At 40.6% G+C, this 15,369-nt stretch overlaps 1 protein-coding gene across 6 annotated transcripts in view; it reads left to right on the forward strand.

The window, feature by feature from the left end:
* PLCH1 (phospholipase C eta 1) overlaps positions 1–15,369 on the forward strand; it is a 170,562-nt gene that overhangs the window by 18,073 nt on the left and 137,120 nt on the right. For all 6 annotated transcript variants that reach the window (XM_043492498.1, XM_043492499.1, XM_043492500.1 and 3 more), the window contains one exon: positions 9,669–9,786. In XM_043492498.1, coding sequence (XP_043348433.1) covers positions 9,708–9,786 — 79 coding nt within the window. In that variant the 5' untranslated portion in view covers positions 9,669–9,707. The remainder of the gene's footprint in view (positions 1–9,668; positions 9,787–15,369) is intronic.

Below are 15,369 nucleotides of genomic sequence, written 5' to 3' on the forward strand. Positions count from 1 at the left end.
AGTAGGACTGATTGGAATTGTAGGCTCTAAAGTTTTATATTGTTTTATTTTTGAGTGCAGTTATTTTTTTGTACATAATTCTACATTTGTAAGTTCGACTTTCCTGATAAAGAGATTGCACTACATTATTTGTATTGGCGAATTGAAAAATACAATTTCTTTTGTTTTTTACTGTGCAAATATTTGTAATCCAAATAATAATATAAAGTGAGCCCTGTACACTTTGTATTCTGTATGGTAATTGAAAAAAATATATTTGAAAATGCAGAAAACATCCAGAAATATTTAAATAAATGGTATTTTATTATTCTTTAACAGTGCGATTAATTACATTTAATTTTTTTAATCACCTGACAGCCCTACTTTTTACCAAATCAGGTTCAATGGCATATGTTACAAACTTTGTCCATCAGTTGGGCTGCATAAAGCCAATTACATTACCTTTGATACTTTCAGTGCTTAACGTTAGTCTTTTATTAAGAGAGTGGAGATTTGGGCTGCTGTGAATCTGGTTGTGTTTCACCCTGACCTTTCAACTAGAAAAAGGGCTGGGATAGCATAAGACCTTCACATATGGGTATTCAGTAATCACATTAAAGTACTTGGATTAAAGAGAAATTCCTTTTATAAGTATTCCATGCCATTCTGTATTAAAAATCTGATATTAAAAAAGTTACTTGCACAATTGTGTGCCTACTTGCTATGTGTAGTTAGTAGTATTGCACATAAGAATCGAATATTTGCATAAGCAAATAGATATACACACACAATCAGAGTATTGCATATGCTCAACTTTTTTAAAAAATCAGGCCTTTAAACTTGAGAAAAATGTTGGAGGAAAATATTTTACTTAATTTGTCACACTTGTCATTTCTAAAGTGTGTGTGTATATATGAGAAAAAGAAAGTGGTCTGAAGTCAACATAAACTAGTTTATCTACTCATCTAGTTATAAACCCCTATTATTTCAATTGCTATATGTCCCTTGATATGAGTTATTTACATTAAAAAGTCTCCAATTATCCAGACAAATTCGTTATCCCCCATTTCATTGGGATAAATGTGGATCTATTCTAATTCCTTTGACTATTATTTTATTACATGAACTGAAACTAATGAGAAGCAAACCCCATCGTGAAATCTGTAGTTTAATTGTGTTGAATTCTGATGCCATTTGCTAGGGTTATGGCTTATTAGGTGCAGCAGTTCCCATTTGTCCTTTTCTTGTTCTTGTTTAACTCATGGTAATTTTTTATGAGTTTTTAATGTCTCTTAAAATCATGGCAGATGCTCATTCTCTTGTTAAACTAGTCCACATTTTAATGACACCAGTAAATAAAGTACACTCTAATAGAGTGTACTGAATCCAGTGCTTATATATTTTATTGCAAGATATATAACACATTAATGAAGAATTAGGTTCTGATTTGTTCTTTGCATAAGAAGGCAGGCGAGGGGGAAGAGGAGTGGGAATCAGAAACCTCCATTGCTGGTTGTATTCACAGTCATTGCACCTAGCTAGCTAACATTCATAGTGCCTATGGGAAGGAACGATCAATTGTGAGCATGGATATCTTCTTGCCTTCATACCACAGCAGCAGAGCAAAGCCATCATAGGGGGTGAGGAGCATGTATTGTGCCTTTTCAAAGGCTGCTCTGACCCTGTGTCAGTGTACTTCTGAGCTCCTGTACGAAGAGCTGTGGTTAAAGCTGTAATTTAATGCTAACTGTAGAACCGTTGGTAAGTGGACACATAAGTAAACTGTAATTTCTTGTATAAAATAAACAAGTTCTGGCAAAGTGAATTTGAAGATAAATTGATTTTGCTCAGGTAATGTCGTTTTGTGAAGTACCTTGAAAGGCTTTGTGAATTACAGTACTCAAGGTACCAGAATAACCCTCGCTGACTCACACACAACTTTTAGTTGATTCATTTTTATTGAAAGAATAGTTCTTTTAACTTCATGTATTTCTAGAGGCTGCTTCATAGAATCCATCACTGAGCTGAGTTTAGGTGCTAAGTACATTTTAACTTAATGTATTGTGAATGGGTTCTTGCCGACTTATAATAACCTCTTTTTGCTGAGGTAGGACAGTAACAGATTTGTCATGTGCCAGTTCAGGGGCTGCTGACCCCTGAATTTTGCCTCTTGTGAAATAGTGACATTACAGCTAAATTACAGCACCAACTACTGATTACTTCAGAAGATTATTTTATGTAAATTAGGCCCAAACTTCATACAGATTTTGTACTAGTGTAACAACCATGGTTATGGGTGTGATTTTTACATTGAAATAGTTACGTGGTACAACCACCAATATAGATGCAATTATACCAATATAAACAATGGTATATTGTACATGTACAGAATAAACTGTATTGGTATAACCATTTTTATACTGTTATAATTGAGTCCACATTAGGAGGATTGTACCAATTGAAGTAGATCAGTATTGTTAAAGAAGAACAACTTTTGTGTGCAGACAAGCCCTTAGTATTTGCCTTTATATTTTTTAGTCTTCGGGGAAGAGACCAGTCTTTTACTCTTTGTTTGTACAGTGTACAGGACCCAGGCCCTGATCCTGACTGTGGCTTCTCAGAGCTACCATAATACAAATAATAGTATAGATGAAAATGAAAGTACTTTTTAGAAGATTTTCTCAAATGTGAAGTAGTTGCCTTTCCCTTATAATTCTGTCTTCATCTCTAACATGTTGCAGAGTGCTTTTTTTTTTGGTACGAGTTTCCTGTGGTATGGGAGAATCCTTTGTACTAAGAATAAAAGGGTATATTGTATCAGCGTGGGACACAAAATAAGAGCTAGGCTGAAGCATTTCTTTGAAAGAGACTAAACATATATTGGAAGTAATATTTTTGTTAAAAATCCCCAGGCAACGTGAACTCTGTGGGTGCTGGGAGGGGCTAAGAAATTATCTTTTCTTTCTCACATAATCTTAGTGATGAAGGATTGATAAATAAAATGTATTTTCTTAATTCAAACATGACTTCGTTTTATCTTTTTCTCATTATTTGATGATTAGCCTACAATTTTAATCTGATGTAACATGAATAAATATGGTCTGCATCACCCCCAAACTTTGGGAAAACCTGGATCAGAATTTCTCAGCTTGGGCTCCTTATTAATTATAACTAGGAGAGTGATTTTACTTCAGCAGTTTTAATGAAAAAATTCATGTGTGATAAGCGCAAAAATCAAAGAAATATAGAAGAACACAACCACCAGCAGAAGTCACAGGTATTACTTGCTTAGTACCCAAGACAATCTTAATAGATCTAATTTTTAGTGTAATTAACCACATATTAGTGTAGGCTACTGACCTATCTAGTACATTCCTGAGGGAGACTATTAAACCCCCTCTGCTTTAGACCAACACTGATTATGAAGACGATTGCTCATGATAATACTCTATTCCTGAAAAGGGGAAGCCAAAAATCCTGCCCCACATTTGTCTGTTATGTATTTAGCTGAATGATTAATAAAAATAAATATTTTTTTAAAATACTTTAATTAAGACTAATAGTAACAGTGCTCCTTAGCCATGTACATATCCTCCCTAAATCATTAATGATAAAACAGAAGTTAAAGTGGCTGCAAGTTGACGCAGTATTAGAAACACACCAAAACCAAGATATTAACTATCAATTTAGTCCCACCATCAACCTCAGCCTGGACCAGTCCACACAAGAGATCCACTTCCTGGACACTACGGTGCTAATAAGCGATGATCACATAAATACCACCCTATATCGGAAACCTGCTGACCGCTATTCCTACCTACATGCCTCTAGCTTTCATCCAGATCATATCACTCGATCCATTGTCTACAGCCAAGCGCTACGATATAACCGCATTTGCTCCAACCCCTCAGACAGAGACAAACACCTACAAGATCTCTATCATGCATTCCTACAACTACAATACCCACCTGCTGAAGTGAAGAAACAGATTGACAGAGCCAGAAGAGTACCCAGAAGTCACCTACTACAGGACAGGCCCAACAAAGAAAACAACAGAACGCCACTAGCCATCACCTTCAGCCCCCAACTAAAACCTCTCCAACGCATCATCAAGGATCTACAACCTATCCTGAAGGACGACCCATCACTCTCACAGATCTTGGGAGACAGACCAGTCCTTGCTTACAGACAGCCCCCCAATCTGAAGCAAATACTCACCAGCAACCACACACCACACAACAGAACCACTAACCCAGGAACCTATCCTTGCAACAAAGCCCGTTGTCAACTCTGTCCACATATCTATTCAGGGGATACCATCATAGGGCCTAATCACATCAGCCACACTATCAGAGGCTCGTTCACCTGCGCATCTACCAATGTGATATATGCCATCATGTGCCAGCAATGCCCCTCTGCCATGTACATTGGCCAAACTGGACAGTCTCTACGTAAAAGAATGAATGGACACAAATCAGACGTCAAGAATTATAACATTCAAAAACCAGTTGGAGAACACTTCAATCTCTCTGGTCACTCGATCACAGACCTAAGAGTGGCTATACTTCAACAAAAAAGCTTCAAAAACAGACTCCAAGGAGAGACTGCTGAATTGGAATTAATTTGCAAACTGGATACAATTAACTTAGGCTTGAATAGAGACTGGGAATGGATGAGTCATTACACAAAGTAAAACTATTTCCCCATGGTATTTCTCCCTCCCACCCCACCCCCCACTGTTCCTCTGATATTCTTGTTAACTGCTGGAATTAGCCTACCTTGCTTGTCACCATGAAAGGTTTTCCTCCTTTCCCCCCCCTGCTGCTGGTGATGGCTTATCTTAAGTGATCACTCTCCTTACAGTGTGTATGATAAACCCATTGTTTCATGTTCTCTGTGTGTGTGTATATAAATCTCTCCTCTGTTTTTTCCACCAAATGCATCCGATGAAGTGAGCTGTAGCTCACGAAAGCTTATGCTCTAATAAATTTGTTAGTCTCTAAGGTGCCACAAGTACTCCTTTTCTTTTTGCGAATACAGACTAACACGGCTGCTACTCTGAAACCTGTCATTATGCAAAGACAGGACTTCTCCCATGCAAAGCCAACAGCAGCTTCAGAGTAACATCCTGTGTCCCACAGAAAGAAACTTACAAACACACACTAACTGCTCCCGCTCCCTCTCCCTCTCCCTCCCCTGACCCACCCACCTACCCACCCAGAATGAAAAATGCTGTATCTAGTTAATGAAATTAGTGGCAAAAATCCTGTTGACTTCAATAATAGCAGTATTGGGTCCAGGGTCGTGATGCCTCCATCATGAAGAAGTAGACAAAACATTCATCAAATGAGCTACAAAAAATTTGGGATGATAATGAGATTAAACAACCAGAAGTAGCGACAACCCAAATTTGTAAAAGTTTGTATGCCCAAGAGGAATGTGCAAAACACCCCTTTAAAAATTGGGGTCAAAAACTTCACATAATAAAAGTAAAGAAAAATTAACATCATTTTATGCACAGACAATGCTTTCTGCTCTCTCTTTTCTTTCTCCCTAAATATTATGCATGGTTTTCTTCCTTGCTTTCCCCAAACAATCTCATTTGTTTGAGATTTGAATGAGATTTGAATGAGATTTGAATGCGTCCGATGAAGTGAGCTGTAGCTCACAAAAGCTTATGCTCAAATAAATTTGTTAGTCTCTAAGGTGCCACAAGTATTCCTTTTCTAACATGGCTGTTACTCTGAAACCCAAACAATCTGTTTTCTAATTCTGATAGTGTGTAAACGCCCTCCATCATTGCCCCCTGCACTGAAAACCCATGAAAACCTCTAACACCTTCAATGTGTAATTAGAAAATACAAAGCTCTTTGTGCGCTCTACCATGTTTGTAGAGCTGCTGAGTTGATCACAAGATTTTTTTTTTAAATTGCGGTTTTGGAGAGACCTGACTTCTAATTTTCACACTTTTTATGGAAACCTTCATCTTTTTAATTAATTTTTTTTATCATGGTAGCTCTAAGATCAGGATTGGGCCCTGCTGTGCTAGCTGCTCTACAAGCAGAGTGGTGGATCCCTGCCCTGAAGACCTTATAGTCTAGGTGGAAGATGGACACAATTTGAAGGGTTGGGGAATAGGAAGACAAATATATCTAAAAATTTTATACATACATTTCATTTGTTTTTTTCAATTTTGTAATTACATAAGTAAAAAGACATCAATTGTCCCTCAGCCAGCTCCTCCAGCAGCCCCTCAGTCTAGCTCTGAAATGATGACTGATTTCTTGTAGGAGCTGTGGCAGAAGTGTGTCTGCAGAAGAGATTTGAAGGAGAAGGGGGAGCAGCCTTACAGATCAGTTCAGAGAGTGTCTCAGGTTAAGAGGCAGCATAGAAGAAAGGGGAAGAAAGGGTATTTGCAGGAGCAGCAGAGAAGAAGGTAGATGAGGCAGGCAGCACTGGAAGAGTGGAGGCGGGAGGGTGATAACTAGGTGACAAGAGCAGGTTTTAGGAAGGGGGCAGAGCTGTGGCAGGCCTTGAAGATAAAGACAGGAAGCTTGTACTTGATATAATGGGAAACTGGAAGCCAGTGGAAGGACTGGGGGGTTGCAGAGCAATAGGCTAATGAGATTATTTTAGCAGCAGCATTTTGTCTGAATCAGAGAAAGGCCTTTACACTCATTCGTGCATGTGGAGGAAAATTCAACTTGGAACAAACACAAAATGCAAGCACAGCAAACGGGGAGAAGGGGATTCCCCCTCTTCCTTCTGGCAGACTGAACCTTTCCCTCTCAGCACCTTTCCTTCTTAGACCCTATGCCCCCTTCCATAGACATGAGCATTCAGCAGCTCCTTTGATTATTGTTTGTATTAATCATGTTTATTACAGTGGTGCTAAAGGGCCAACCAAGAGTGGTGCCCCATTGTGGTAGGTGCTGTACAGAGAGTCATAGACGCTCCCTGCCCCGAAGAGTTTACAATCTAAAAAGACCAGATAGACACCTGGTGGGGGAAGAGGTAGAACACAGAAGCAGAGTGAACTATGGGATGGCAGTTACATGTTTGCGGTGGGGATGGGTTTACTTAGGAGGGAAGGAAGTGAGCGAGAGAGAAGGATAAGGGGGGCAGGTGAGGAGTGAAGCTGACTGTAGAGACTGAGGATGCGAGGAGTGGAGCAAACAGCCAGTCAGCTCAAGGGAGAGGAAGTCCAGCTAAAACTGTAGAAAGTTCTTTGAATGTGCCGAAGTCCCTGCTTTCCCTGCACCTGCTCCTACCAGCTGGAGTCTCTGGCTGGCCGCTCTCTGCAGTTTTCTCCTAAGGCCACATGGTGGTGGGGACAGGAGGCACCAACCTTCCTGGGGATGAGATGAAGAGAGACCTCATCCAAAGGGGCAGGAACTCAGTGCAGCTGCAGAGCATATTGCAGGCTCCCCACCTGCAAAGGGGACTGCTTTGCTGGAGACTGGGGAGGATGCTGAACTGCTAAGATTACTCCTTCCCCTGCTGTTCCCCTTTCCTAGCACCTACCCAGATTATGACTCCTTGAAGTACCCCAAAGGGGAAAGGAGGAGGAGGTGGGAGAGATGGAGAGACTGGTTGTGCCATATGGCCTTCAAAGGTCTTGCCTGCCTTAGGACTTTGCCCCACTCAGGAGTGCAGAAGAGGTGCACAGAAAATGCAGGCTGCAGCATCTAGTGTTAGAGAGGCAGGGTGGTCCAGTGGTTAGGGCACTATCCTAGGACTTGAGACACCTGGGTTCAGTTCCCTGCTTTGCCACAGATGTCCTGTATGACTATAGGTAAGCCACTTAGTCTCTCAGTGCCCCTCTGTAAAATGGGGATAACAGCACTTCCCTGCCTCAGGGGTGTGATGAGGATAGGTACATTAGAGATTGTATGGAACTCAGTTACTATGGTGTTGGGGACCATATAAGTGTCTTAGTGAGGGAGCTGGAGGCAGCTCAGTCAAAAATCTTGGGTTTGCCTGCTGCTCACTCATACTAATGCTGATTGGCAATAGAATAAATGTTGGCTACATGGTGCCAGATTTTCAAACGCTGAGCAACCACAATTGAGGCCAAATTTTCAAAAGAGCTACAATCCCCTTGAGGCACCAAAATAATTGGTCAGATTTTATTATTACAGCAGTGCCTAGGAGCCCTAGTCATGGACTGGGACCACATCAAAAGTGTTTAGCATCCAGCCCCCATTTTCATCTTGGGGGGTACTTTGGAAAATCTGGCTGCTTATTTGATGCCTAAATGGGTGCTGAACTCTTTTGAAAATGTGGGCCTTATAGGGGTGTTGAGCTCTTTAGAAATCTGATCTTTAGTAAGTAACAAACCCCATTGTGAAGGGAATATTCATGACAGATCTATAAACCCCTTTATTTGACAGATTGAGCCTTAACCAAGTCTGTACTAACAGGCCCTGTTATGATGGGATGGATTTTGCAAAGCCCATTTCTAATAAACTAAAGATTGGAATTTTTCAAAAATGAATTTAATAAAATGGGTTGAACATATAAAGCCTTGTTTTGAGCTATATCCATCTGATTTTTAAGAGTTACATTTTATCTTCTCTGGCCATGTCTACACTAGTGAGCTTACAGCGGCACAGCTGTACCGATGCAGCTGCACTGCTGTAAGATCACTCATGTAACCACTCTACGCCGGTGGGAGAGAGCTCTTCTGTCAACATAATAAAACCACCTCAACCAGCAGTGGTAGCTCTGTCAGCAGGAGAAGCTCTCCCGTTGACATAGCGCTGTGCACACTTATGCAGATGAAACTTATGTCACTCAGGGGAGTGTATTTTCCGCATCCCAGAGTGACATAAGTTTTGCTGACATAAATGGTAGTGTAGACATGGCCTCTGATCCCTGAAAATAATAGTTCCAACTGTTTACATGGTCTTGTCTTATAGCAATGGAACAGAAGACGAACTTGTGGTCCAAAAACTCACAAGCACTGAAGGGCTGATTTTTTTCTCAGCTACACACGTTTTTCACTTAGCTTGTCTTTGTTTAAAATTTGATTAGAGTGCATTTTCATTTTAACTGACTTATAAATATTAATGGGCTGATTAAGCAAAATTGGCTGCTGGAGCTGTTAAGTTCTGAGAAATTTCTGGGGCCTGTTATAAGAAAGGTTACTGTCTGTTCTGAGCGCTATCACTGCTATCATTCTGTAGCAAATTCCCCTTGAAGAGTGTCTTGATAGGCTTGCTCCTGCTGCTCTTGAAAACCCACACTGCCTTCAACTGGAGCAGGATTAGACTCTGAGTCCTAACACGAGTAGGTATTTTTCCAGCTGCCAGTCAGCTGAGAGCCAATGTAAAGGGGCCATGGCTTGAAGTTTTTGGAGTCACCTTGACTGACTACTTTTTTCCAGAGGTCAGCTAAGGAGTGGGTGAAAAGGGACAAATGACACAAAGATTAATCTCCTTCCCCACCCCAGTCAAGCTGCTTGGGGGAGTTGGAATCCCCGTCTGCATAGCAGACAGGAAATTGAGGTGTGAATTAGTATAGTCTGGAGGGTTAAACTGTGGCTATTGTGTGCTGTAATAGGTTCTTAGGTGCCTAGATATCTTGGAGATGGGCACATTTCTTTTTGTTTAATAGAGAGAGATACGGTGTGAGGTAATATAGACACCTTTCTATTATCTATAATTGTATTCTGTTTCATTTTGCAGGGTAATTGTCTTTGATGCTGAGCAGGAAGTCTTGTTACAATGAGTTATTGGAGCCTGGATAAGAAAAGTTGTCTGCAGTACTGCAGACATTTTTTAGTGGACAATGGTGTATTTCATGGTAAGCTGCATGTTTTCTTTTCATTTCTTACTTCACTTGGATGCAACTGAAATTTTATAGTGGCATATAGCTAGGTAATAATGATCTTCTTGTAGATAAAAAGTAGATTTAGTAATGCTTTTTAATGTTTTGGAGTTACAGTTTTTAACTTGGCAAGATAACAGAGCATATTGATTTGTTATGGAAGTGCTTATTGAGGCATATAGATATACTGCTTTAATTACAATTTACTATAATAAAAATTGATGCTGTAGGGGTATCATGTAAACATATCTGGGAAAGTTCTGCTTTTATATTACTGATGATGACCAGAAATACTGAAGAAAATCCTGCTCTTTACAATTTTCCCCTTGCTTTGAGCACAGTCATATTCTGTGTCTTTTATGTTTAAGACAAACAGTCATATTCAGTACTGAGTGTTTCCATTGACTTCCATGGCGTTGCACCCAGTTATATCAGGGTTGAATTTGGGCCAAAATCTCCAAGATCACTTAAGCACTATTAAACTGCAAGCTCCCTGGTGAAGTGGCCGTTCAGCAGGCAGTACTTCTGTCAGTCCTTGATGGAGATGTAGTTTCCATTTGTGCTGAAAGAGAACTGTGTGGGAAGTGGGAGGAGGATTTTTGGTTGGTGTAGCTGACCAGGTCTAGATTAAAGCTGTGTTCCTTAGATAGGCAGCTTTGTATCTGTCCAAGAGGCTTGTGAGCAGCCCTGTTTTGAATAATGTGCTTTTAATTTCTTGTCAATTCATATGACTGTCTATTTTAATGAGTATTGGAGACATTCAAGATAACTGCTTTGACTAGCTGAGTCTACAGTCCAGAGTTTTTTAAAGCAATAATCATAAACTTTTCATTTAAGTCTTTTTGTTAATGTCAATATTTTGCCCAGTTCATCTTGCATTTTCCCATTTGTCTCTCAATATGGACAGCATGTGCCTGAATGGATGAGGTGCAGCAGGTTGCTTAGTATGTAGCGCTCAGCTACAGAAGGGATAGAGACTGCCTAAGGTCCTGCCTATGCTGCAACTCTTAACTAAGTTAGTAACTGATTCATAGATTCATAGATACTAAGGTCAGAAGGGACCATTCTGATCATCTAGTCTGACCTCCTGTACAATGCAGGCCACAGAATCTCACCCACCCACTCCTACGAAAAACCTCACCTATGTCTGAGCTATTAAAGTCCTCAAATCGTGGTTTAAAGACTTCAAGGTGCAGAGAATCCTCCCTCAAGAGACCAGTGCCCCATGCTACAGAGGAAGGCGAAAAACCTCCAGGGCCTCTTCCAGTCTGCCCTGGAGGAAAATTCCTTCCCGACCCCAAATATGGCGATCAGCTAAACACTGAGCATATGGGCAAGATTCACTGGTTAGTGACATGGCTGTATCTGCGCACAACATAGTTAATATTCAGTAAGCATGGCAGCTAACACTGTGTCACCCTTTTCAGAGACTAGGCTGACATATAGTTGTCCTCCTGTAACTGGTTTGGCATGCAGCTTTTGTATATTATTTCCATGATACCCCCACCACCATACACATGCCACCCAGGCCAGTCGTCCTTCCTCCCAGCTCTCAGTGTATCCCAGAGTGCACTGAACCCATGTGATGATGGTGCCACTCTGTGCTCATGTACTTCAGGTACTATATTCCCCTGCTGAAACACTGGAGATAGTTGCTCAATTTTTTCCAGAATGCACCAATACAAACAGTTGAACATAGCGGCGGGTGTGAATACACGCACATGGCTATGCTACGAATAAGGTTTCTGTGTGGACACAACTCAGTTGTATATTTTGTAACTATGTTAGGTGAGTGTCATGAACTAGTTCCAAAACACTGTATTGGTAGTTCAGATAGGGCCATAGTTGGGGTCATGCTCAAGGCTGTTCACCACCTAACCGTAGTAAAACATGTTTTTGTGATATGTTCAAAGTGAGCCATAGTCACTGCTCTATTTCATCTCTGCAGCCCCATTGACATCACTGGGGTTGGACAGGTGCAGCTAATGGCTGAATATTGCCCCAGTACATGATACAACATACCTAATGTGGACTCATACCACTCCTGTGATGAGGGTCTAACACACTGCAATATATTTATGATAAGATGTAAGGCCTGATTCTCCTCTCACTTACAGTTGTGCAAAACAGGAGTAATTCTACTGGAATCCATGGTTCTGATTTTGAGTGTCATTGTTGCTGGGCCATAGGAACCCCAACCGCTCTTGTGTTCCCCATGGTTTAAGTTAAGTGTGGACCATAGGAAACAGATGCTGGCTCACAGAACATTGGCCATGCGCACCTCTCTGCAAGGAACATCTCCTTCTATCACCTCCTTCCCCCTTACATATTCCCTATGGCAGAGGCTGGGAAGGGGAGTGAAGCAGGGTCCTTATGTTCACTGTATACTAGCCAGAGGAGGCCCTCTGTCTTAGAGGTGTTCCCCAAAGGCAGTGTCCATCAGCTTTCCAACGCCTGTGCCCCACAAGAGTAGTGTCCTTGGGGATCACAGTGGAGAATCAGGCCCAGTGTCTTATGCTATTGGTGTAATTTAGGCAACAATCAGACCCATAATCTTACAGCAGTGATGCTGCAGTCATCTAGGCAATTGCTGTGGAAAACTGGAGTCTGTATGGTTTTTTAAAATTAGATACACTATTTTAATCACTAAGTGCGGCAGGACTAAGCAAGGTGAGGAAGTGTTCTCCACTTACAAAAGGGGCACAGGGTAACCAAGTCCTTACAGAGGGGTCCAAGATTATTCTCCGTAGGAAAATATTTGAAAGCACATAATCTGATGGAACCTAGTGAATTCCAAAGTAAAACCTTCACCCTTCAGAATTAACCTTTACCTCAGACTCAGAAAGTTATTTCTGGAGTTATGGTTTAGTATATCAAGAGGACAGGGATGAACTTCATCAGCGACAGAAAAATCTCTGTGTATCCCTCTTCTCTTCTAACACTGGTGCAAAATTATGGGTGTTTCTTTCAGGGCTGGCTATTAGTATAAGTGAAGTAGATGATTAATTAGGACCCTGCCATTTTGGGTTTTGTGCAAGCTTTGTGACTCATGAGCTGGCTCTTCTGAAGTAAGATCTGGCTGGGAGACAACTCATAAACGGATCCTCTCCCTCCAGCAGTTTGGGCTCCTGCTGTTGCTTGGTTGCTGCCAGTCATAAAGTTTATCCTGCTTATTATGATCATAGTAAAACTTATATTTAATATAAAGGTCTAATTTAAACCAGCCAAAGCAGAGAGATTCAAGAGTTATGGTTATATCTGTACTCATGAAATCTCCTTCTGTATCTGTACTCATGAAATCCTTGCCCTGTTGAAGTCAATGGCAAAACTCCTACTGACTTTAATGCAGCCAGGATTTCACCCATTGTATCCCATTGTATCTATGTAGTGCAGGAAGTTCACAAGGGTTTTTGTGGAACTATGTGTAGTCAATGTGCTAAGTTTTGTGCTGAGTTACTTGAGTTTGCACATATGTCACTTAATGCAGGATTTGGCTTGAAATACTGCACAACTGCCTCTTACTATATAATATATATTTCTTTGGCAGCTTTAGCTGTTTAAATGTTAGACAGGTACACAAGGGGGCAGTAGAAGACTTAATATAAAGTTGCATTCTTTTAATAAATTTAAACGTACAAAATATCTAGAAGATTGTACATCTTTAAACAATGAAGTGTGTTTTTGGAAATAATAAATACTCAAAAGCTTATAGTTAGCAAAGTGAATCAGAATTATGTAACTATTAACATAGTCATTTTTGAAAGTTTTTTTTATACCAAATAAGTATTTCAATTTCCAGCTTCTAAATGAGAGACAATGTAACTGTAATTACTCCTTACAAACCTAAAGAAGGTCTTCTGTATAATATAGTGTGGAGACTGTTCAAAGATAACTTTTTTTAAAAAAAGGAACTTCTGAGATTCTGCTACAAATGTAAATTACAGTGTTTCCTGCAGAGGGGGAAAAAGTTCCTCTTTTCATTGTAAGATAACTTGAGTTAAGAACCCACCTTTTTAGTTCAAGTGATTTGCCCGTGGTTACAGAGGAAGTCTGTAGCAGAGCAGAGTTGAACCCCAGTGTCTGGCTAGATTTTCTCAGATAGAATTGTTGCGTCACAAAAAGGACATTTAAACAGTCTATCGAGAAATTTGGCTCCTCCTGGCACACCTGCATTCATACACAAAAGGGCTCCCAGTGGTGCACATATGATCACACAACCATTTGGAATAGAGCTGCTTTGAGCACAGCTGCTGATTGTTGCACTAGCGTACAAGTGTAGACTGCAAGCATGGTATAATAACCCCATTGATGAAAGTAGTACTCTCAGGGCTTTCCTGCAGTGGCCTGAGTGGTCTACTTTCAGCACTCCACAGCACAGGTGTCAGGTTTGCCAAAGACACCTCTGCTAAGACCCTTGTACATACTGTAGAGCTCATTGTGCACTATTTTACAACATTGTCCTGCGTTTAACTCCTTTAGCATCAGCCAGGCCTCAGGAACAGGTGTCCATATTCTGTGACCACAGCAATTTTATACCCATGTTATTTACTTTAGCCTAAACTCTTTGTTAATATATGGAACTGAATAGTGTTTGTGCATATAAAATGCTATATCTAGTTTTAGAGCTTTTAACTCTCGGCTACTGAGTAGGATGCATCATGAGTTAATACAATGTATGAACAAATTGGATTAATTAAAATCATTACAGGTGGCCTATAATAATTGAGGACACCAAGATAGTAGTTTTTAAAATAAGCTATTTAATTAAATTTCATACATAAAAAATCCCACTATAGTCCAATTCCTTGAGTCCTAAAACAGCCAAAATTCCCATGGGCCAAATTCTTCCCTGACCTGTATCCCATGCAATCACAATGCCTGCAGTATATGAATAAGATGTAAAGTAAATGGAGCTCCAACTGGGGTGTAAATAGAATGGGGTTCAGAAGATCTAAATTTCCTGGCACTTACTGTTGTTGGTAATTGTAACCAAGGAAAGGATTTGACTTGGTGAGAATTTGGCTAAAGCAGGGGTTCTCAAACTTCATTGCACTGCGAGCCCCTTCTGAAAACAAAAATTACTACACGATCCCAGGAGGTGGGACTGAAGCCTGAATTTGCCCAATTCCCACCACATTAGCCCATCTAGAGGGCCAGTTTCAGTACTGCTGTGACTCCTTTAGGCCAAATTCTACTCAGTCACTCAGTCACACTGGTATAAACTGCACTGATTACAGTGGAGTTACAGCAGGGATCATTTACCCATAATATTTCCGATAAATATTAAAATCTAATGGAGTCTGTATGACTGGCCTGAGTCCAAGGAGTCACCCTCTTCCTGAGAACTGCAGTGTAGTGTACAGTAAAAAACTTTTCTTTGAGCAGACCCAGGACTACAGGGCTGCTTTACTATGATTCTCCTAGTAAGATCTGTTAGCAGGCAAAGTTTTTTATTGCTTGTCACATTTACCAGGAATCTGTCCCAAACAGTGTCGGGAGCAGTCCTGCACTGGCTGGGAGAGGCAGGAGGTGAGTTAATAGGTCTGTTCCTCCTCTGGA

The sequence above is a fragment of the Dermochelys coriacea genome, chromosome 9 (assembly GCF_009764565.3).
Source record: "Dermochelys coriacea isolate rDerCor1 chromosome 9, rDerCor1.pri.v4, whole genome shotgun sequence".
Classification (NCBI taxonomy): Eukaryota; Metazoa; Chordata; order Testudines; family Dermochelyidae; genus Dermochelys; species Dermochelys coriacea.